Source organism: Nothoprocta perdicaria, unplaced genomic scaffold, assembly GCF_003342845.1.
Source record: "Nothoprocta perdicaria isolate Ctin4 unplaced genomic scaffold, notPer1 scaffold_12, whole genome shotgun sequence".
NCBI classification, from domain to species: Eukaryota; Metazoa; Chordata; class Aves; order Tinamiformes; family Tinamidae; genus Nothoprocta; species Nothoprocta perdicaria.
In genome coordinates this window covers 2,590,880-2,612,079 of record NW_020454316.1, presented here as the reverse complement: position 1 = coordinate 2,612,079, position 21,200 = coordinate 2,590,880, and the positions used below count along the sequence as shown (strand labels likewise).

General features: G+C 57.8%; 1 protein-coding gene across 6 annotated transcripts in view; it reads left to right on the top strand.

Annotated features, from left to right (window-relative positions):
- Positions 1-21,200, top strand: part of MPRIP (myosin phosphatase Rho interacting protein) — a 76,288-nt gene that overhangs the window by 20,744 nt on the left and 34,344 nt on the right. For 5 of the 6 annotated variants that reach the window (XM_026054236.1, XM_026054237.1, XM_026054232.1 and 2 more), the window contains exons 4-7: positions 11,765-11,916; positions 15,693-15,777; positions 18,492-18,702; positions 19,717-19,876. In XM_026054236.1, coding sequence (XP_025910021.1) covers positions 11,765-11,916; positions 15,693-15,777; positions 18,492-18,702; positions 19,717-19,876 — 608 coding nt within the window. Of the gene's footprint in view, positions 1-11,764; positions 11,917-15,692; positions 15,778-18,491; positions 18,703-19,716; positions 20,234-21,200 lie in introns of all 6 variants that reach the window. The other variant, XM_026054231.1, reaches the window with a different exon arrangement.

Here is a 21,200-nt window from a genome sequence, read left to right as displayed (position 1 = left end):
GAATAACCCATCGTGGGAGGTTTCAAGGAGTTAACAGAAGGCGAGAGGACACAATGCTGGACTTGGGAGAGCGGGATTTTTTCCAGCCACCTCCTAATTAACGGGAAGCTTTGATGACCTGGCCCAGGTGCTTCCTTCCTGAAAACAATGCAGCCCTTCTTGCCGTCCGTAGGGCACGTTCCAAAGCTGGAATTGCTCCTACGGTGTCAGGAGCAACGACRGCAGATCCAAGAGGCCCTGTCCTCACTTTCTTGCCTGCTTCTCTGTCTCTTGAGACCTCACAAAGTGGTGAAGTTGAAGAGGTGAGCGAAAAAAAYGCGTTTTTCTGGTTTGTAGAGGTTAGTGATAGAGGCACTGGCTGTTGCTGACATCTCTGTGATTTCTKGGAGCCTTGGCTTTATACCCGTGACCAGCAACATTAGTGCAAGCGCTCTGTAAAGCAAAAATCGTGACATGCTTTAAAATGGTAATGCAGGAGTCAGAGCCGCCTCTGATGGCGTTTAGCTCCACGCGAGGATGTCAGAGCCGAGAGGGAGATGACACCAGTAATTGCTGGGTGCAAAATTGCGCTCGCGTGAGCTCCCAGGCCCGCACTGGCGTTTCCAGCCTCGGTGCTTTGGCCCTGGTTTCCACCTGGCTCTTAGGGTGCTAGAAATGTTGGAAAAAACATGGTGCCTTCGAGTAGTGGCCCCAGTTTCCAGCTTTTTCTAATCTCCCCCCAAYGCAGGAGCCCCAGGGGTGGGTGATGCTGCCCAAGCTGCTCTCCTGCCTCCTTCCGTCGCCCTTTGCGGCTTCGGTCCCGCTTCTCCGGGGAGCCGAGGGGGCAGCCCCGCTCCGAGCACCCTCGGGGCTGCCTTGGGAGCCTGCGTGGGCTTCGCCCTCCCTCCTCCCGTGTGCGAGGAGCTGGGAAAAAGCAGGAATAAATAAATACTCAATTAGGCAGGAATCCAGATGGGCGGGTGGAGAAGGATGGGGGAGCTGCGAAAAGAGGCTCCGGACAAATTTTGGCAGGCCTGAGAAGGCGGCTGGAGCCCGAGGCAAGTGCCGGGGCTGAGGGCTTCCCACGGGCAGCCCCGCGTTCCCACGTCTGCAGCGGGCCCCTGTCCTCTCCTGTCCAGGAGGAGGAAGAGGAGAAAGTGAAGGTGGCTCTGTGGCCTGGTGACTGCCCTTCAGCCTGGCCAACAGGCAATTCCACCCCCTCCATCAGCATCTTGCTACATCTCTGCTGTTACTGCTCCTGGTGGGGTCCCAGAGGTGCGATGAGAATGTGGGGTCTCAGCTGCGGGGCCGCCTCCGCTGGCGCCGCCTCCGCTCCCAAACTCTCCCGCTGTGCGCTGGGAACGCGGCACCGAGCTGCGAGCTCCCTGCAAGCAGCAACACGGCTCGAGGTTAATAAATTACTTATTCACAGCCCCTGCTTCTCTGTTATGGTAACCATTAGCGAATATTATATTTCTGCTTTGCCCGAGCCATGCATTATTCATCGGGGTTGGAGCCTGTGCAAAAGGGACACTGTCAGGTTAAAACTTGCGGGGAGACAGAGCGTCTTCAGTGGGTTTTGCGAAGAGCTTTGCTCTGGGTTGCAAAAGCAAGATTTTCATTAAGGTCTCCCAGCTTTTATTGCTCTCGTTTGAGAAATTTCTGATGAAAGATAAAAATTCCCAAGCAGGTTTCATTGTTGCTCGCGCTAATAGAACTCCTGAGGGCTGCAAGATCAATAGGGTAGAGAAGCAAAAATGCCAGCATTTTTGCTGTCCCTTGTGCCAGACTAGGTAATAGCGTGTAAATGTATGTTTCCTAATATGCATTCTGCAAGATTTGCTCATTTTTGGCCATTGTTTACTTGTTATGTTCCACTTTTGCCCTCTCCGTTTGAAACCTGATCTGCGGTTTACAAGTTTTTCTCCTGTGATCATCAAAGCCGGGTTGCAAACAGGCAAGAAAATAAAAGCAGCCGGTTGCTTTTGCTGAAGGTGAGGTCGCCATAGGTAAGGCACCTGCACCATAACTTCATGTTTACCTGTTGCCTCTTCCAGCACCATCCAAAAAACTGGTTTGTTTGACGCTGTACCATTGAATTACTTGGGTTGGTTCTGTCCTGGGGGCTGGTGACCGTGTCCTGCAGCTGTGGAGTCCTCCTGGGGAGAGGAGATGCGGAGGGACGAGGACACCCRTTGATTTTAGATGCATCCTGAGCGAACACAGGATTTCCAGCAGTTGCAGCTGGGGAAGTGTTTGGAGCACGTGGAGCCTTGGCAGTTTCCTCCTTATTTCATCAGCCTCATTGCAATTCTATTGCTAAAGCCCTAGCAGATCGCTGGGGTGCTGTGGAGCTACTGGGGTGTAGTTARGGGGTTGGTTCCCCTTTTCTGGCTGCTTTCCCAGATGCTGCCGGCTGAAACGCTGTTCCCGGGGGCGGCGCTGCGAGGAGGGGACCGCGGTGGCCGGCACCTCTCCTTGTTGTGCAGGAGGCGGGTGGCAGCCCGGCCTTTAGCCATGAAATGCTCCGTAGTGGCAGTGTCTGCAGCCCTGTCCGCGCTCCGCAGCCTGCGTCCCCTGCTCGGGGCTGGGAGCCAGAGCCCTGCTGTCCCTGGGGCCGCCTCCGCACTCGCCCCGACTCCCAGGAGCTGGGATTCGCTCCGTCTCCTCCTGCGTATCCAGCTGCCCCTCGCGCCTCCCAGTGCTTCTTCCCCTGCAGGCTGGGAAGCGGCGGTGGGAAGACCAGAGCACAGCAAACCAGGGAGTTTGGACTAGGTGGTCTCTAGAGGTCCCTTGCAGCCTTAACCATTCTGTGATTCTGCAGTTCTGTGATTCTGTGAGCCGGGCCCAGCACGCATCTCCTGCTGCGGCTCCCGGCCCCTCCGAGGTGTTTCTGGGAGAGCCGGAGCAGCAGCCGGCTGCTCCTTGTGAGGGGCAGCGAAACAGAGCTCTGATTGTTTCCATGTTGTCTCCTTGCCCAACAACAGCCGTGTGCRCCTGCTGGGAGGTGGCCTGCTCATTTGCTCCTTGGAGCTGTCTTGGGTTTTTTTCTTTTTCGGCCCCCAAAGCCTCCCGTTTTGCCAGTGGTTGAAGGTTGGAAAACGCCCTCCAGCCTTCTCCATAGCCTTTGGAGAGATCTGCAGTGGCCTCCGTAGCCTTTGGAGAGGTCTGCAGCGGCTGGGCTCGTCCAGTGACCCTGCTGAACAGGGGGTTGGACTATACCATTTCTAGAGGTCCCTTCCAACCTCAACCATTCTGTGATGCTGTGGGAGCTGCACGGGGGGATGAAGCAGAGCCTGGACAGGGGCTATAGGGATGAGGAGCACATGGGGCCTATGGAGGATGAGGCTGGAGCTGGGTTGGGACGCCTGGGTTCACACACGCCGCAGAGCCGAGCGGGTTCATGGATAAACCTCATCTGCCGGCCGGGAGGTGGCCAGGGAGGTGGCTCTGGCCCCTTGTGGCTGCCGAGCTCTGAGCCTGGGGCGCAGGTGTCACCAGGGGCCTCCAGAAACGTCGTGTGTTCCTTGCAGATGCGATGCCCTAGGAGAGCAACGGGCTTAGCTGAAACAAAGCCCAAAGCTTGAGCCRCAGGGCAAGCCGGGCCTGGGGCGCGCCAGCCGTCTCTGGGTAGACCTCTGCAAATGCTGCTTCCCTTTGCAGCTCCACCTGCGGACCTGGAGCAAGCTGCCAGTCCATCCGCGTGGTATTCCCAGCCTGGCAGGAAGCTCTGGAAAGGCTRTAGGAAGAGCACTGGGGAGTAATGAGGTTTCCAGGCTAATTTGGCAGAACTGAAGAACTTCCACTTAGGCATCTGCGCCTGTGGGGATTGCCTTCGTCTCCAGTGGATCTATTGCTAGTGCAYGTGGCTGTGGGTCTCCAGAAGGTTGTCCTCCTCTTCCTCCTGGTGTGATTTGGTGACTGCTCATGCAAGATGCTGCATGGAGAGCCCTCCGGTGTGAAGATGGGGCTTGGGGCAGTCCCTGTTAAGGGGTGTGCGAGAGACTCGAGCGGGTACCAGCAGCTCCTCAGACAAAGCTYAGAAACCAGCGGCCATTCCTTGGAAATCCGGGGCTGCAGCGGAGCTCGTGGCTATTCGCTGCCCTTTGCGTTGGATTCCTGCTGTTGGCCATCAGTGCTGGCTCCGTCTGTGCCCGTCTATCCAATATCCTTTGCACCAAGGTGCTCCGTGCTGCCTGGAGCCATCCCCACGCGGTCGAATGACACGGATTGGCTTTGGGTGGTAGGGCACGTTGGAGGCAAAGCTGGTGGTTCTGGGCTTGATCAATGCTGGGAAGCGTTGGTTGCTGCTGAAAATGCAAATTTGGCTAATCTGAAATTCAGGCCCTGCAAATTTGGCTAATCTKAAATTCAGGCTGTGCTGCGGGGGTCTGCGTTGTGCTTCTCAGCAGCCCCCGGAGGCCGGGGCCGATGCTCCTGCTGCAGCCCCAGCTCCGCAGCCCGCGCAGCCCCTTCCTTCGGCAGCGTGAAATCGGAGTGTGGGACACAACCGGCGCGGGGCTTCTCCGCAGCCCTGATGGATCCGGCGAATTTGCAGCAGAACGAAATGGAGGCAGGTGCTGGGCTTATCTGCATACGAGCAGCAGGGCAGGAAGAGCGTTGAACGACAATCAATTGGCTTTCCCCTCTCTAGCTAAATCCCCTGTGATTACTCGGAAGGAAAAGCACTTGCTTGTGAGAATCTCCACTTGGAGGATTAACATCTGTGAGTTGAGTTGCAGCCGTTCGCTTGACCTGGACCTAATCTCCCTGGGAACACACGTGTGGGTAGGGATTGAATTTGCAGTTCGGCCAAGTGCAGAGGTGACAAAACAAAAGGAAAATGCAGGTTTTGGCCCAGGAATCTCTGCTGCCCAGACTGGGGCTTTGCCCACTGATGGACTGTTCCTGTGCTTTGGTTTTGACAGCTTGGCCCTGTCCCCGTTCACCAGGCTGATGTAGCTGGGTTAAGTCGGTTTAACTCCATGTCTGTCCGGCGAGTTTAGTGGAGCTTTGCTGAGAGCTTCTGCTGACTTTGTCCACCAAAAACCAGTGCCTGCCTCACTCCCTTTTGTTTCTATTTTAGTTCTTAGTGGAAAAACGAAAATTTCTAGTTCATTTGGAACTGAAAATGTTATTTTTTCTTCTCCTCCTGAGACACCAGGAAATTTCTTGCCGTTTTATTTGTTCTTTTACTGTGGGAAACCGTTACCATTTTTCACCCARCTCTGTTGTGCAGTTCCCTGGGCCAGCACAAGGCAAGGCCTTGAATTATGTGAGTCATGGCCGGGCCACCAAGGTGGCTTCAGGCAGCTGTGATGATGAGGAACRTGAAGACCTCTGTTTGCTTTATTGTCCTATGTTGTCCTATATGCCAGGTATACGTGTAGGAGGGATTGTGAGGTTGCTTGGGATGAGACATCCGAGGATGAGGCACATGGATGTGCAGCCTCCGTGCYGGCCCTGCCTTTGCCTTCCCTTGGGTCGTCTTGTCCTGGACCCGGCTCTCCTGGTCCCCTCCGTGTGCTCGGCAGCACGTCCCGGTGCTGCAAGGATGGCAGCATCTCAGATGCCTCCTGGCCGTGGTGGGAGTTGCCCTGAGGTCAGAGCAGAGCCGAACAAAAGACCTTGGGAGTTCTTCCAGGGGCATTTGTTGCTGTAAACAATGTTGGAGCCGACATTAGCGGCAGCATTTTCCTGCTTTGCAAGCAGCCTGGCTCCAAAATCAAGCAGTGAGTATGAGCTTTGCCCTCGGTGCATTTTCTAAGCCTTTTTTTGTTGTTGTTTTTCTAAGGAATGAAACCCTTTTCATTGAAATGTCTTTTGTGCCGTTTCTCAGCTGTCTTAAGGATTCAGAACCTGGGAAATTTCCCTCTTGCCAGCGTTTTTCTACCCAAAGCTCGCTTCAAAAGCCAAGGTCTTTAAGAGAGCCTGTGCCGCTGTCATGGCCATGGTTGTGACCTGTTAGCAGTGCCAGCCTCTTGGTCATTAAGCGGAGCCTTAAGGTTCAGCCTGGACTCTTTGGGGACCAGTGTGATTTGTCTGGCGCGGAGCCCCGGCTGCAGGGACATTCCCATGCTGGGGGCTTGGGGGACAGCGTTGCTCTGTGAGGCCTGTGCTCTGCTGAGTACTCAAGAGCGGGAGTTCCTGCAGAAATCAAGTTTGGGATGGAGCTGGAATGAAGCCTGGCGGCCACATGGYAGCTGTTCCCCAGGCGTGACGAGCCACTTAGGCCGGGATCGCCTGGATCCTCAGGTTCCGGGGCATGGAGTAGGTCAAGCTTACGTGCGGTTGGAACGGTCATGCTGCCCTCCTGGGTGGCACGAGGAGTGTTGGCTGCTCTGGTGGCTTTTTCTTCCTGCTTGTCTCCCTACCTGCTGCTTTCGCCCTGCTCCGAGCAGGCTGCAGTGCTCAAGCCCTGGACTTTCCATGACAGCGTGTGAGGATCCCTGTCTTGGCTTGTGTGAGGTTGGTCCAAGATGTCCCTGTGAACATCCCACCCTGCCAACCCCTGCTCCATTCCCAGGGGGTGCTGAGCAAKGCCTCTTTCTGTGGCTGGGTTTGCACTTGTTGGCTTGCAGAAGAGAGGGTTGAGGCTGTTTCCTTCGTCGGAGCCTGCAGACGCATTCCATGGCTGAGAGCCTGGGTGCTTCTCCTCTCAGGGACTGCCACTGTTGACTTTGGAAGGCCCCACAGTGACAGGTCCCGCTCTGGGTGGTTTCAAGGGCTCCTGCTTTTCGGTCACTCCGTGTTCTGGAGAACAGAAGCTGGGGAATGGGATGGGAAGGAAACATCCACCTAAGGGTCTCCTGGTGGCTCCCCACAACACAGTGCTGGTTAGTGTGGTTAGCACGGCAGCAGCTCTGATTTGGGTGAGCACTTTTGCTTAGAGCTTTGAAGCCCATGAGTGACAGCAGAGGGACCTGAGGAGGACGGCGTGTTGTCCATGTGCAGTAGGGTCAGGGTGAGACTCGTCTTGTTATCCCGAAGCCCTGTGCCACTCAGCAGTCAGGATTCCTCACTAATTCACCCACGTTATTGGCATTTTCTGGGAGGGCTCACCAAAAACACCAGTGACAATCGCTTGGGTAGCTTCTTGGCTTTGCTAGCGAGYGGCACCGTTGTGGGCAGTGTTAACGGTGAAGATGGACAGGCCTTTTCCCCCCGGCTCTCCTTGTATTCCCATGCCCAGGTTTATCCCAGGTCACTGCAGGCCCCCCAGCTCCCTGGCTGTGTCACAGGCACGTTGGGTTGTGTCCCAAACTGGCATCTCCTGGTGCCCATAGTGGCGTTCCGGGCCTCTGGGTGGATGCTGCGGGTTTGGGGAGGCCCTGGGGCCCGGCAGGAGGGGAGCACCCATCCGTGCGGGGTGCGATACGGCCCCCCATCCAGCTCCTCCCCAGGACAGGGAGCATAAAGCTGACGAGGCCAATTTCCAACCAGGCTCTTTAACGTTTAAAGATCAGAATGCAAACGATGCCACCCCGCAAAGGCCGTGTGCTGTGTCCAAAGGCCTTGCGCGCCAAGGCCTCGCACCAGCATCGTCCCCGGCGGCGAGCGCGCTGCCGGAGCGCCGGCCCTTTGCTCCCTGGCCCATTGCCACGACCACCCCCTCGCATGCCACGGATATTTGCCTCCCTTTGGACTCGGCGCCTCTTGCGCCTGTTCCTCGGGAGGATGCCATGCTGGCAGCTGGGAGCAGATGGGCTTGGATTATTATCATTTATTCCTCCCGCCCACCTCCTAGGAGGGGAAGGTGGGKTTTTTTTGCACGTTAAATGCAGCTTTTCCTTGTCACGCGCCCGTGCCTCTCGGCAGCAGAGAGGTTAACGGGGAGGCAGCGGCGAGGGGGGAGCTGCTGCCAGCCCCCGACCCCACTTGGAGGTGGATGGCGGCTCCTGYGCGCCAGAATCCCCATATAAGGCCAGGCCGAGCTCCAGATCCAGCCTCCTGGATCTGCATCCTGGCTGGACCCTCTCCGCAGGGAACGGCCCGGCGCGGCCGGGCGCTCGGGGGTCCCCCTACAGCCCCCCGGCTCGGGGCACCCGCGGCGGCGCCGAGAGGAGCGGCGGCCCCGGGCGCTCGGCGGCAGCGAGGCCTCGCGCTCTGTTTAGACTCGCTGTCGGGGGAAGTAAACACCGGGGCTCCTTAAAAGCGGCCCCTGGCTGAACTCTCCTCCCTGGCCCCGGTGCTTCGCCCCCTCCCCAAGCTGCTCCCGGGGAAGAAATTCCTTCCCCCTGGCGAAAGCTTAGCTGGAATCGCGTTATCTCCTGGTRGAGGCTCGGAGGGCCCTTGCGAGGCCCTGGTGCGCAGGGCTTGCAAGCCCATCCCCGAGTGCACTTCCCCGCACTGGATCCTTCCAACCGGGACCTCATCCCGAGCCCTCGGTGTCCGTGAAGGAGAGGCCATGTTTGCAGGACACTGTTTGTGCCTCGGTGGCTCCGTCTGGGAAAGGAGGAGATGCTTTTTGGATGGCAGGAGACTCCAGGGGAGCCAAGTGTGACTTTGGGATGTCTTCCCTCTATCACTTACAGGCTGCTCATGCCCTGTGGGCGGTCAAGGGAAGATGCTCCGAGGTGGCATCTTCCTCCTCCAAGCAGGATGCTGATGCAGGACACATCAGGCCTGGCTGTCGCTGGTGGGTTCATTGCTCAGCTGCCACATGTGGAAATGGCAGCAAGTGCCCGCAGGGTTGTTTGGGGTCCAGGCACGGTGCAGGCAGGATGGCTGAGCCCCCGCGCCAAGGCTGCTGGAGACAGWTGAGACTTTACCCCTGGTTCTTGGCAGAAAACAAAATGTTCCTTTTGTTGGTTTCCTGCCCCCCCTGCCCCTCGCTTTTCCTGAGATGCTGCCCCCCAGGTTTCGGCAACCTGTGTTATGTGGAAGCTGGGTCTGGATGGATCCTCAAGAGCTCGACCACAGGCTGCTGCCATAGGTGACTCTCTGTTGGGTCAGGGATCGTGGGATGCATTCCCCAGTGAGGGGGAAATAGTTGGAGCTGCACCCAGACTGYGTGGCACGTCTTGCTCTTCTCCAGCCAAGATGGAGCCTTATCAGGGAATGATCCATGGCTTGCAGAGGGCAGGTGGGGAAGAGAAACAGCCTTCCCTCCATCCCTTCCATGCATCCTCCTGGCCTGRCCCTTGCTCTGCTCACAAAGCAGGGGCTCATTCTGCTTCTGTGCTGCATACGCTGACGCGCTCCTGCTTTTCCTCCAGTTTCCAAGTTGAAAGGCATCCCCGGGATCAAATCCGATCACAGGGCCACGCTCCGCATCGGATGCCGGCAAAGGCCGGGCCGGGCGCCAGCGCCCGGGGACAGACGCTGTCCCTGCGGTGGCCGAGACGGGCGGATGGAGACAGGGCCGGTCCCGGGGCGCCCGTCCTGCCCTCCCTGCGGCCCTCGGGCTGCACCTAACACACACGCTGGTGTTCAGCTGGTATCAAAGCACCTGCTCTTCAAAGGCTCGCTTGGAATCCCTGCCTTGTTATTGTCTTGGCGTCTCTGCCCTCTGTTATTTATTCATTTACTTWSYATTTATTTATTCTCTTCCCCCTGCAGTTGCTGGATCCTGCAGTCCCCTCTGCCCGGGGACCAGCGCAGCGCCCCACGTTGCTTTTACCCSCCTCGCAGCCCTCAGTCTGCGTTGGAGAAGGGCACGGGGCAGGTGTCCGCGGGCCACACCATGGAGCCAGTGCCAGACAGCGATGCCACCTCCGATTCCTTAGCTCCGCAGCAAGCCGGGAGCCAGGGACTGGCAGGGAGTGACTGTCACCTGCCCCAAGGTCCCCGCTGGGACCCCCGGGTGTTTTGGACGCGCTCCCAGGCGCCGCGTTGCTCTCGCMCGGGGCGCGCGGGGCGGCTGCGGCGCCGCCGCCTCTCCTCGCACGGAGCTCCCCTTTGTTTGCGTCTTCCCACCTCGCCGTATTTGCATTGCGCTTCGCTTCAAAGTGCCCGAGCTGGCTCCGAGGGAGGGAATGGAGAGAGGTGAAAGAATTTAAATAACGCCCGAGTGAGGCTGTTTTGCCTGGGAGGTTTCAGCTCCTCCCAGGAGGTGCACGGGAGTGTGCCGAGCGCCCTGGGAGAGGCTTCGATGCCTCCCGTGCATGCTGCCCACAGTGCGTTTTCCTCCCCATTTCACTCCCTGTTGCTTACAGGAGAAGACGAAGGGGGTTCAGGGTGTCCTCAGCACCCGTGTGGTGCCACTCGATCGTGCCTGGCAGAGCTCGTGCTCGTGCCTGGCAGAGCCCCGAGCAGGGAAAGCCGCTCTGGGCTCTGCCAAGCACAAGCAGAGGAGCTGCCATCCCCAGGGAGCATCTCCTCCTGTCCCACCCGCTCCGGGCACCATGAGCCCACCCAGCACCGGCCTTTGCASCCGCAAACCTCCTGGGGGGCTCAAGGGTGAACGTGCTAAGAGGGAGAGAGGCAGTGGCCTCACGTGCCCTTTAGCRGATCGGATGGAGAAACCCTCATCCTGTTTTATTTTTTTCCTGTGTCCTGGTTGTGCTCCGTCATGTTAAAGCGCTCCGGGTGGAGAACAGGATTGAGCCCACGCAGCAATCCCGAGTTTTACGGTCCTGGAAGCCTTGGCTGTGCCAAGGCCGAGCGAGCCAAAACGTTTCTAAGCCTCYGCTTGGAGCGGGAGAAAGTTTTTCCGTAGGATTTTTATAGCTACCGGAAAGCGGGATTTTATTTTTGTTGTCTAAGACAAAAAATCCTCTTAGGACTTGACTTCCTGCGGCAGCGGGTGGAGGAGGCAGGCGGCGCGGCGGGACCCGCGCTTCCCCCCAGCATCCGGGGACACCGGTGCCAGCTTTGGGGAGGAACAGAGGGGTTTTGGTGGCGCTGGGGGAGAGCTGGCCACTGTCAACMCAGGTTGCAGGGCTGCGGGCTCCTTCCTTGCACCGCGCGGGCTGTTTTTGGGGGGGTTGTGCTGTCAGGGAGCCCAGTTCCATGGCAAAACCCTCTGCCAGATGTTATTCTCTGTCAGCCTTGCCCTCCAGAAGGTGCATGGGGTGAGGAAGAGCCAGCGAGCTGCTTTGCAGCCCCCTTGGAGCTGCTTTGCAAGCCCCTCAGTGCAGGGGCCTCCACTTGCTTTTGGTGTCCCGAGTGAAGGCTCAGGTGCTGCCCGGGGACCTRCCCGAGCAAGAGGCGCCGTGTGGAGTCAGTATCAACACGGCTCCCGCTCCCGGGAACGTTGTCCTCATGCCGGGACGTTGTGGGCACCGCTCGGTCAGGGATGGGGATGGCGCCCGCAGCGTCCCTGGTGTGAAGGAGGCCGGGCGCTGATCGGATGAGCTGTTCCAGCTGGAGCCGCCAGCTCCCGTCAGCACCGACGCATCTCCCTGCGGTCCCTGCCCGGCTGCGCTCCTGGGCACCTGCGTGGGCAGCACTGGGCTGTGCGCCGGGCGCCAGCAAGGGGAGGCACTGGCAAACTCCRCGTTTCACCAGCTTCAATGGGAAAATCCCAATGTGCGTGCGCGCTCACGGCCGGCCTGGCTGCTGGCCTGGCCCGTGAAAAAGCAGGTTTGTGCCCTCCTCCCCGCTACGCTCCCCTCTTGCCAGCATCTTCCAGCCAGGACCAGCCTGGAGCAGGGCAAATGCCCTTCTGCAGCGGGAAGGGCAAAATGGGTTCCCGGCAGGGCCAGGAGTTGCACAAGGTCACAAAAGTCTTGGTCCATTAGATGCCTGCATCCACCAGGAGAGGTTTTAGGGCTCCATGTGAACTCTATACTGGTCTGCTCTTCTCCACTTAAATGTTCCTCCTTTCTCCTTCTCCTTCCAGCCGACAACACTCCCGCAGGGCACCATCAACATGAACCAATGCACGGATGTGGTAGATGGGGAGAGTCGGACGGGGCAGAAATTCTCCTTGTGCATCCTGACCCCGGAGAAGGAGCATTTCATCCGAGCGGAGAACAAGGAGATCATCAGCGGGTGAGTGCAGATGCGGGGGCCGAGCCGCCCTCGGGGCTCCGTGTACAGCAGGGAGGAAGAGGAGGGTGGGCAACGCTGTGCCCAAGCACAGCCCCACCAGAGGCGCGCCACCACACGCTGAGACTGAGCCATGTGTTGCAGTCCCTGCAACCACCTGGGTATATTTTACACCTCCCCAGGTTTGTCCTGGAGGTAGTGGGATTCTGTGTCCGTGCCTGCTGGTKCCAGGGCTGTGCAAAGCAGCATGGGGCTCCTGCAGGGCTCTTCACCAAGACCACTTTCCATCTCCAAAACAGCCTTGGCTGCCAGTCCCAAGCGGGAGCGTGGAGGCCGCTTGGCAGAGCGTGCTGCACATCTGGACAGGTCGGGCACAGATGTGCGCCCCAGGGAAGGAGCTGGGAGGCGTAAAGAGATTCAGCTTYGAACGTGTTGGCAGCTGCCTGCTCCGAGGGTGATCCTGACAGCTCGGTGTAATCGCTCCCTCTCGGTCAGCCTCGCTCCTCTCCTCCTTTTTGGCAAGCACAGGTTTGCTTTTCCCTTCTCTGCTCCCTGTGGGAGTCACCTGGTGCTCTGCAGGACAGCAGGAGCCTGAGCAACCCCCCGGAGCTGCCAGATTTATGGGGTGAACATGAGCACTGACTCCAGCAGGGACCTGTGGATGATTTAAGCCCATCCTCGGTGCTTAGTGCGTGTGCTCAGCCGCGCTGCAGCCTGAGGCTTCCCAACGTGCCAGACACCTTCTAGAGCCAGTGATTCAGGAAGCTCGGCCTCTTTCAGGAGCCTTGGCTGGGCCCCAGGGCTGCGATGCTCTTGAGTCACTAGGGACTTCTGAAGCTACCACATTCAGGTCAGTTTTGTTGTCTGCCATTGGGCAATATCCTGCTTGCTGCTGCAGAACAGAGGTGTTTGCTGCGGCACGGAGCGGAATTACCCCCGAGTTTGTTGAATGTTTGGTGAGCGCAACCGATGCTGAGATGCTCCCTGGCTGCCCTTGGCAGCTTTGGTCCCAGCCGGGGGAAGAAAAGGAGCTATTTCCTGGCCGAGGGAAGAGGCCCAGCTGCAGGGTGGCCCCGGGGCTGGCTTGGATGGTGTCTGTGCCAAGGTGACTGCTGCGGTGGCTGGTGCCTTCACCRCAGGATCTCATCGTGCAGCTTCCTGGGGCTGCTTTGCAGCCTGGCAGGTTTGACGTGTTTGGTGTCCTTGGGGTTAGTGCCGGTCTCCTGGAGCCCCTGAGCCACGCCAGAGCCCCCCGTTCCCAACATCAGCGATGGTTTGGGTGGTCCAAGGGCTGCCTGTCCAGCCCCGAGTGTCGCCTCCCCTAGGGCACCCTCGAGGCTCTGTTTTTATTCATGTCCTTGTCTTGTCTTGGCAGGGCCTGTCCATTCCATGCCTGTTCTCTGCGGAGAGGGAAAATAGTGGGGTCTGGTTACAGCCCAGCACCCCCCGGTCCCAGCTGAGCAGCTGACCTTAGAGGAAGATTAAAATATCATCACTCATAGGAGTGCCTGCCGCTGGGATGCGGTTGCTCAGCAACGCCCAAGATTAAGCCACTCGAGAGAGCAAATCCCAGGAGATTTCCCAGCTCCAGGTGCTGGGTGGTGACCTAGAAACATCCTCGTCCCTTGATCTCAGGCTCACGTGGAACTCGGGTCGAAGGCAGAGGTGCTGAGGGTGTTTCTTGGCGCAGGCCAAGGGATGGTGATGCTGCTGTGTTCACTGCGAGCACTTCCCGCTCTGCTCGTTTTGGATCCTGCCGTGTTCCAGGCAGGAGCCGGCACCTTCAGCGCTCGGTGGCTTCATCCCGAGCTGCTCACCCAGCTCCAAGCAGGGCAAAAGGACAGCCTGGGGAGCAGAGATATCATCCCGAGAGGAAGCTCAGGGTTTCAAAATCAGCTGCCATTTGAAACTGAGCCGAAAGCGAAGGGGTTTAAACCCCTTTCCTGTTCTCTCAGAAGCAGGCCATCTTCTCCTCTCTTCCAAGCCTTGCAATGAAAGGATTCAGTGCTTCCTTTTGAAATCATTTTTATTTCCAAGCACTATCTTTGGTTGTGACTCTCTCGTTTTCATAAATACTAGCTGAAATAGGCCTTTCCCTGCAGAGAGCCTGGGAATTGGCTGGAATGCTTACTTTTTCCTTATCAAAACTTCCGTGTGATGTTCAGTGATGTGCAGAGAATCCCCTCTGAGTCCTGAGCCACGTYGACCAGGCAGACCTGTCCTTGCAAAGCCAAGCTCACGACTCATATCTTTTTAATGGGCTTGGGCCCTTGCTGGTGACCCTGCGAAGGGGAGGCTCCTGGGCAGGACGCCGGTGCCGCAGGCGGAGCAGAGCCAGACCAGGGCTCGTCCCGCTCTGCCTGTTGGGTTCCTCTCTGCTCCGCGGGAGGTTCCTGTTTTCCCTTCCCAGAGAATCCGCAGCCTCCCACGGCCTCTCGCTGAGCTCTGCTCCCCTGACCTCGCGCTGCCGCTTCCCTTCATCCCGGTCCTCAGGCTCCTCTTTGTGCTCCGTGACGCCCCAAAACAGGGCAGAACGGCCCCTCGGTGCCCTGCTCGGCTTGCCCTTCTCCCCCGTGCTCCAGAACACAGTTCAGGCTTTTGTTCCTGGATCCTGCTCGCAGTGCCAAGAGGGAGAGACATTGCAGAGCAAGGTGGGGCTGATTTATTGCTCATTGGCCCGGCGTCGTATTTTGAAGGAGCGTGTTTGCTTCTGACTGCAAGCATTAATCACCCTGGAAAAGTCCCGTTCTGGTTGCGAGCCAGCCGAGATTCATTTGCAGTTGCAGCACGACAGGAAGATTTCGCCGGCTCGGGGAGAATTTGTTTTACGCTCGTTGTAGGTTCCTGGCATTTATTGCTTAACCAAAGCCCACTTGATGTGGTCATCTCAGACCTCTTTGCAACAGCAGTGTGCAAAGTGAGGGCAGGAGGAGAGCAAAGCATGGAAAGTTTCCATCAGTCCGTGGATCCTCATGGAGGTAACAGATACCTGGGCTGCTCATCAGGCCCTAGTGACAAGGGATAGGAGAATCCACCAAACAAATGACTTGTACAAGGACTGGACTTCCAAATGCCAAGTTTATCGTGCCCTTTCTTAGACAAAAAGGCATTGTGTGCAACGTGTTGGTGTTAACATCTCTGAAAAAAGGAGGTCCTGCCCGCGAGGATCTGCCCACTCCGAGAGGATGCTCTTGAGGAGCCCTCAGCTGCCTTTCCGTATCATTTAATTCCTGTCCCTTGTCCCCCTTGGCCACATCCTCTCTCTTGGAGCGAGCAGTGTGTGAGTCAAAGCAATCCTGGGGTTGCCTTGGGATTGCCCCCTGTCCCTCCTCTCTTCTGTCCTTCCTTAGAAGTTGTTTTTCCCCTGAATGTGTGCCGAGTGTTGGGACAGCTTCTGTGTACTGTTCACTGTGTTGACCCTAACCATCTTGGAGAGGTCGAGTTTTGCAAGCCAAGTTCCAGCTCGGGGGAATTTTTATGGCCATCTTATAACCCTCTGAAAACTGTGGTTGGTAGTGGAAACGCTGATGCCTCCCAAATGCCCCCTACACAAACTCCATCTCGGCAGGGCAGCCGAGAGCTCTACTGGAATGTGAAGGAGGAATGAGGATTCATCCGGGTGGTGTTGCCAGAGGAGTCTCCGGAGGAGCTTTGGGATCTGCATCCATGAGCAGTGTGTGCCCCCCGTGCCTGAGCATGAGCATCACTCGTTTCTCCCTGCCTGTCACCTTCCCTGTTCTTCAGCACAGAGCTCACCGTTTGCTCTCCTTTGCTTGCAGGTGGCTGGAGATGTTGATAGTCTATCCAAGGACGAACAAGCAGAATCAGAAGAAGAAGAGGAAGGTGGAGCCTCCAACTCCCCAGGTAACCCCAGGAGGTGACACCGTGACCTGATCCCTCATGGCCCAGGGAAACACGTGTTCCCAGAGGGGAACAGTTTGTGTGCCCCTCAAGCCATGGTCTTGCTCACTCCATAGGGAATATATCCAGAGACAATGTAACGGAGCCCCGTGCTCTCCTCTGTCCCCGGTGCAAAATGGCATCAGCTCTGCAATGTGGGTCTCCTAGGGACAGGGGACATGCGTGGCACACAACGGGCAAGGGATGCTGGCCATTCCTGGGCCTTTTAGACAGAAACATGCTGAAATTCCATAGGGCTCCASTTACCCGGTTGGAGATGACCCTGGAGATAATGGGAATGAAAGGAAAATGCTAAAGGCCAGGGCTAGGCTGGGAGCTTTGGGACTGGAGCTGCGCTCTCCGGGGACGCGGCGAGGCCTTCGCGCTCACTGTGACTATAAATGGTAAAAACCGGGGCCGGCCGTGACTCACTCATTCCTGCCGGGCTCCCACGTGGCCGGAGTGGGGGAGAATCCCACAGATTTGGAATTTGACCCCGAGGCCGCGCGCGTCTGGCTCCGGGGCTGAGAACGGCCGCGTCCTCGGAGCGGCCTGACCTCTGCGCGCGCGGCTGCCGCTCCGAGGGGCCGCCTGGGAGAGCTCAGCCGGCCCGCCGGGAAGCAGCTCCGGCCTCCCCTGCTCTCTGCTTGGCAGCAGCTCTTGGGTTTCCCTTGGATTCCTCCGTGGTTGATGGGCTGGTTGCAAGGAGGGTTTCATTTGGTGTCACTCGAATCAAGTTAGCTGCGCTAAGACCTTCTGGGCAGTGGGGATAAAAACGGGGAAGATCATTTAGCTGGTTGCACYGTCACCTTCTGAGCCACCTCCTGCCAGAGACTTGGGCTGGTGGCAACTGCTCAAGCGCTCCGGTGGTGCTCGGGGTGGCACCTCCTTGCTGAGACCTGACATGGTTTGAGTTGTCCGGCCTCAGGCCTCTCCTTGGAGCCTGTGGGGGCTTCCTCGGCAGGATGCGGTGGCCGGGAAGCCCATGTGGCCGGGCAGGRATGGGGAGGAACCAGCTGGGTTCAGGAGGGGGCCACTGCGGAGGGAAGGGGGGGCGGAGGAGAAGGGCCCGGAGCCAGAAAAAAAAAACATCCTTGCGGGTTCCATCCCGTCGCCATGGCAACTGCTTGGAAACCGTACAGGATCCGCGCTCCTGAGCACCAAATAAGGGAAGCARCCGCAGGGAGGCCGCTCACGCCCGGGCTCCGGCCGCCCCGGCGGAGCATCCCCGCGCCGCGGCTTTTCCCACCACTCGGGCTCCTTCCTTTTCCCGTATGTTTGGCTTCCAGGCCGATGTGGGCAGCGGGAGGCGGCCGGAGAGTGCCCAGGAGAGAAGCGGCACCGCACGGGCCTGAATTGGCTCCTTTGAACTTGGCTGCCTTGCCTCTCCTCCTGGAGGAAGCCTCGTTCCTCTGGAAGGACGGTCGTTTGCCTACAAAATCCTCATCTCTTAGGAGGGTATTTTTAATATTTTTAGGGGGATTTTTTTTTAAATGGAGGTCAACTTGCTGCTTGCTCTGGAGCAGGGCTGCGATCCCTCGCGCCTGCATTGACCCACTGGCCACTGAAAGGCTGCCAGCGACCAGGACATTATCCCCAACACGGGGACTACGAAGAGGGGAGTTAATGGCCTTTGGTGACTTAAAGGAAAATTGGCCACTAATACAGCAACTTAATACAAAAACAGCAAAGCAGCTGCTAATGAGCAAAGCCCAAAGGAGCTGCAATAGCTGGTGGGCGGGTGAGCGCCGAGCCCGTGCCGCAGCCTGCACGGTGCCAGCTCGGCCCGAAGTGGCACCGCGCTCGGGTTTATTCCAGAGCCCGTCACACCTAGCGAGGCATTAAAATGCTGGGCATTGTTTTAAAACACCATAAAGCCCGACGCGATATCATCCTTCCTTCCTAGAACAAACGTCCTGTTATGTAGCCAAAACACCCAGGAGGGATATAGCCCTTTTTGGGTTTATTTTTTATTTTTTTTTTATCAATGGCCCATAACAAAGCAGTTGTGACAAACAAACAGCGCAGCTGCTAGTGACAGGGAATGGGTTTTCTCCATCTGATGTCCTTTWGCTTGATTTTTTTTTCCCTTTTTGCCATTGCTGCTCAGTGCGAGCAAATTCAATCCTGACAAATGGGACCCAGGAGAGAGGCGGGGGGTTGGTCTGTGTTTGCTAAACTCRGCAGCTGCCTGGGAGCTGGCGCGTGGAGGGGCCGGGAAGCTCGGAGGCACCCGCCGGGGAGGCCGTGATTTCCCAGCCTCGCGGAGCACCGGGAACACGGGAGGGAAGGGCAGGAGGTGTCCTTGGCTCTGTGCAGAGCCTGCGGGGCCATTGCCAGAGGAGCTGGTGGCCGCTGGCAGGAGGTAGGTGAGACCTGCCCGGGTCCTGCAGTGCTGCTGGAGGTGGCTGCGCAGCTGCAATCGGGTAGATTTGCAGCTGAGGTCGGTGTCTGCAGCCCCAGGAGGGGACAGAGGACGGGAGCTACCGGGTCATGTTCTTGGGAGCTGCTCACTTTGCTCTGCATCCTCATCCGAGCAGATGAATGGAGAAGTGCAGGCATTTTCAGGAGCTCTTCCCACAGAGGGACGGCTCCCCGTGAGCGTGACGCGTGTCACTTTAGCTAAGGAAGCCCCCAATCGTCCCCCTCTAACCCTGCTGTTCCCTTCTTGTCTTTAGGAGCCTGGTCCTGCTAAGATGGCTGTGACCAGCAGCAACATCCCCAGCGCAGAGAAGGTCCCTGCCACCAAGTCCACGCTTTGGCAGGAGGAAATGAGGGGCAAAGAYCAAGCAGACGGCAGCAGCGGCCTCGGCCCAGCTCAGACCCCCGTGCAGGGCCAGGCAGCAGCTGCCGGCTCCCTGAAGGAGCCCACGCTGGATGGCAAAGAAGGTGAGGGGCAGGGTGTTGAGCCAGCCCAAAAAAGAACCCCCAAAAGAGGGGAAAAGGGAAAAACTCTGATGGTTTCAGTTCCCTAGGCTGGCTCCCCATGCTCAGACAAGGCCCACGTGCACAGGTAGGTCTATATGCTGGGGCAGTGCCAGGCCACCCTTCTGGAGAGCAGCCAGCCAGAGTGACCTTAGTTAAAATATTAAATTGCATCCCAAAAAAGGACACGGACCTAGAGGAAAATCTGGGACCAAACACTGCAGAGAGGAGCCAAGGCTGCCTGGCCTCTGTCCACCCGCTCCTCCCGCTGCAGCCAGGCTCTGCAGAGGGAAAGGTGCTTTTTGTGAGGTCCCCCCAGTGTTGCCCGTGCCCCGGTAGCCTGTGTGCCGCTCACCCGGTTATCGGCACTGCCAAGGCCCGCGCGCCGCTTCCTCATCCTGTCCCGGCATCGGGGGAACTGTTTATATTTGGTCTCCCTGATTAGGCCGGGGAAGGCGCCTGGGGCTGCTGCATTGTTCTCCTGTGAACAATAGGGGCTGGGGCTTTTTTCCTGCCCTGGGCTGTTTTCCCTCTGGATAAATCCTGAGGGGATTTAGGGGAGACACCCGGAGTAGGTTTCCTTTATCTCTGTGAGCTGAGCAGTGAGCTCAGGGGCTGCTTTTCCCTCCTCTCTCCTGCTCTTTGTTGGTGGATTTGAGATCCGTAGGATTTCGCCCCTGATGCTTTGGGGCACAGTTGGGCAATTAGTTGTACGCCATTTCCCCAAAGAGAATTGCGGGATTTCCCGGCTTATCTCCCATCTGCTTGATTTCCTTGAAGCAAAAATTATATGTGAGTGAAAAGTGCTGGAGTTCACACCTTTCAGTTTCAGTTGGGGTCCAGGCATTTTGTCCCTGCTCTCATTTCTTACATTGTTGCACATTGGAAATGGGCCATTTGCTTTTTGTTTGTTTATATCTTACCAAAAGGCAGAACTCRGGACTTGAAAGCAAACATGCTGCATTTTCTGTCCTCCAGATGAGAGCTCCATGAATGGCGACCGGATAGACTGCGGGCGGAAGACACGTGTCGAGAGTGGTTACTTTTCCTTGGAGAAGACCAAGCAAGACTCGAAGCTGGAAGAACAGCAGTTGCCGCCCCCACCGAGCCCTCCCAGCCCCAGCACCCCAAACAACAGGTACAGTTATCCCAAATCGCCCTCACAGGAGCATGCCCAGCCCTTTCCTTCCCCAGGTACCCGATCAGGCGACCGAATGATTCACAGCTTCTCTCTGAACTCCTTGGACTCGAAGAACACTTGCCCCATGCACAAGGACTCCAACAGCAGAGATATAGCAAGGGGAGCTGAAAAATCGGGGCGTCCCCTTTCTTTTAAAGCCAGCCGGCAGTACACCACCCTGGCCGACGTTCCCAAGGCCATTAGGATCAGTAATCGTGAGGCCTTCCAGGTGGAGAGGAAACGGCTAGAGCGGAGAACCCGGGCRCGTAGCCCTGGGAGAGAAGAAGTGGCCCGGCTCTTTGGCAATGAGAGAAGGTAAGGGATGAGTGGCTGGTCTCTTCCTTGCATGCTTGAGACATCTCTTGTGCTAGGCCCACGCCTCCCCGCTGCAGCTCCACGTGGAGGAGCATCAAGTTGCCCAAAGCAGGACTGAGCCTGAGGCCAGTCCAAACTGTTCTGCCCTTCCAGTGCTTCCCAGGACACCTGGATTTAAGTGTAACTGGGCGGCCTGTCCGCACCAGGCAGGCAGCAGTGCAGCCTGAGTGACACCAGGAGGCAAATGCCACCCTGCTGAGACTGTTCTGAGGGCAGCCGGGCGAGACGCTGTGTGGGTGCAGTTCAGCTGGCCCATTTGCAAGCAAGACCACCCTTCCCCTGCCCCTTCCARCCCACGGAGGCAGCTGGCACCATTAATTAGGTTACTCCTCTAAACGGGGCTGGAGCCGGCGCTGTTACGCAAGCGCCTAATGAGCTGAGAGAGGTTTCAAAATGTCACGGCCTTAATCTGGGGGAGGAGCCCGGCTGGAGGAGGGCAGGAGGACGCCTGCATGTGCACGGGCACGAAACATGGGCACGAAACACGGGCACGCTCAGCTTTCCCGGGCCAGGCGAAGGAGGGGCTGCACTTGCCCTGGCAGGGATGTGGTTGTGCAGCCAGGACAGCAGAGCCAAGCGGGAGACAGGCCCCGGCGGGAGGGCTGTCTGCCAGGCTGATCGCTTGCCCTGGTTTTCCTCTGGGCATGTTCTCTCTAGCATGATTTCAGCAAGCGCTTCCAGTTCCTTTCTTCCCGGGCCCTAAAGGACTGTTTTCCAGGCGGGTTTTGTCCTGCTGAGAACTCAGAGCTGTGCTGGGAGACGTGGCTCAGCTCCAAGCCCATGCTGTAGCTTGGCAGGTGGATCCTTATGGCTGTCTAAGCCAGGCCTGCCCTAGCGATGCGCAGTTTAAGTGCCAGACTAGCACTTGGCACGAGGAAGGGTAAAGGAGCAGAAAGACTTTCCTTTT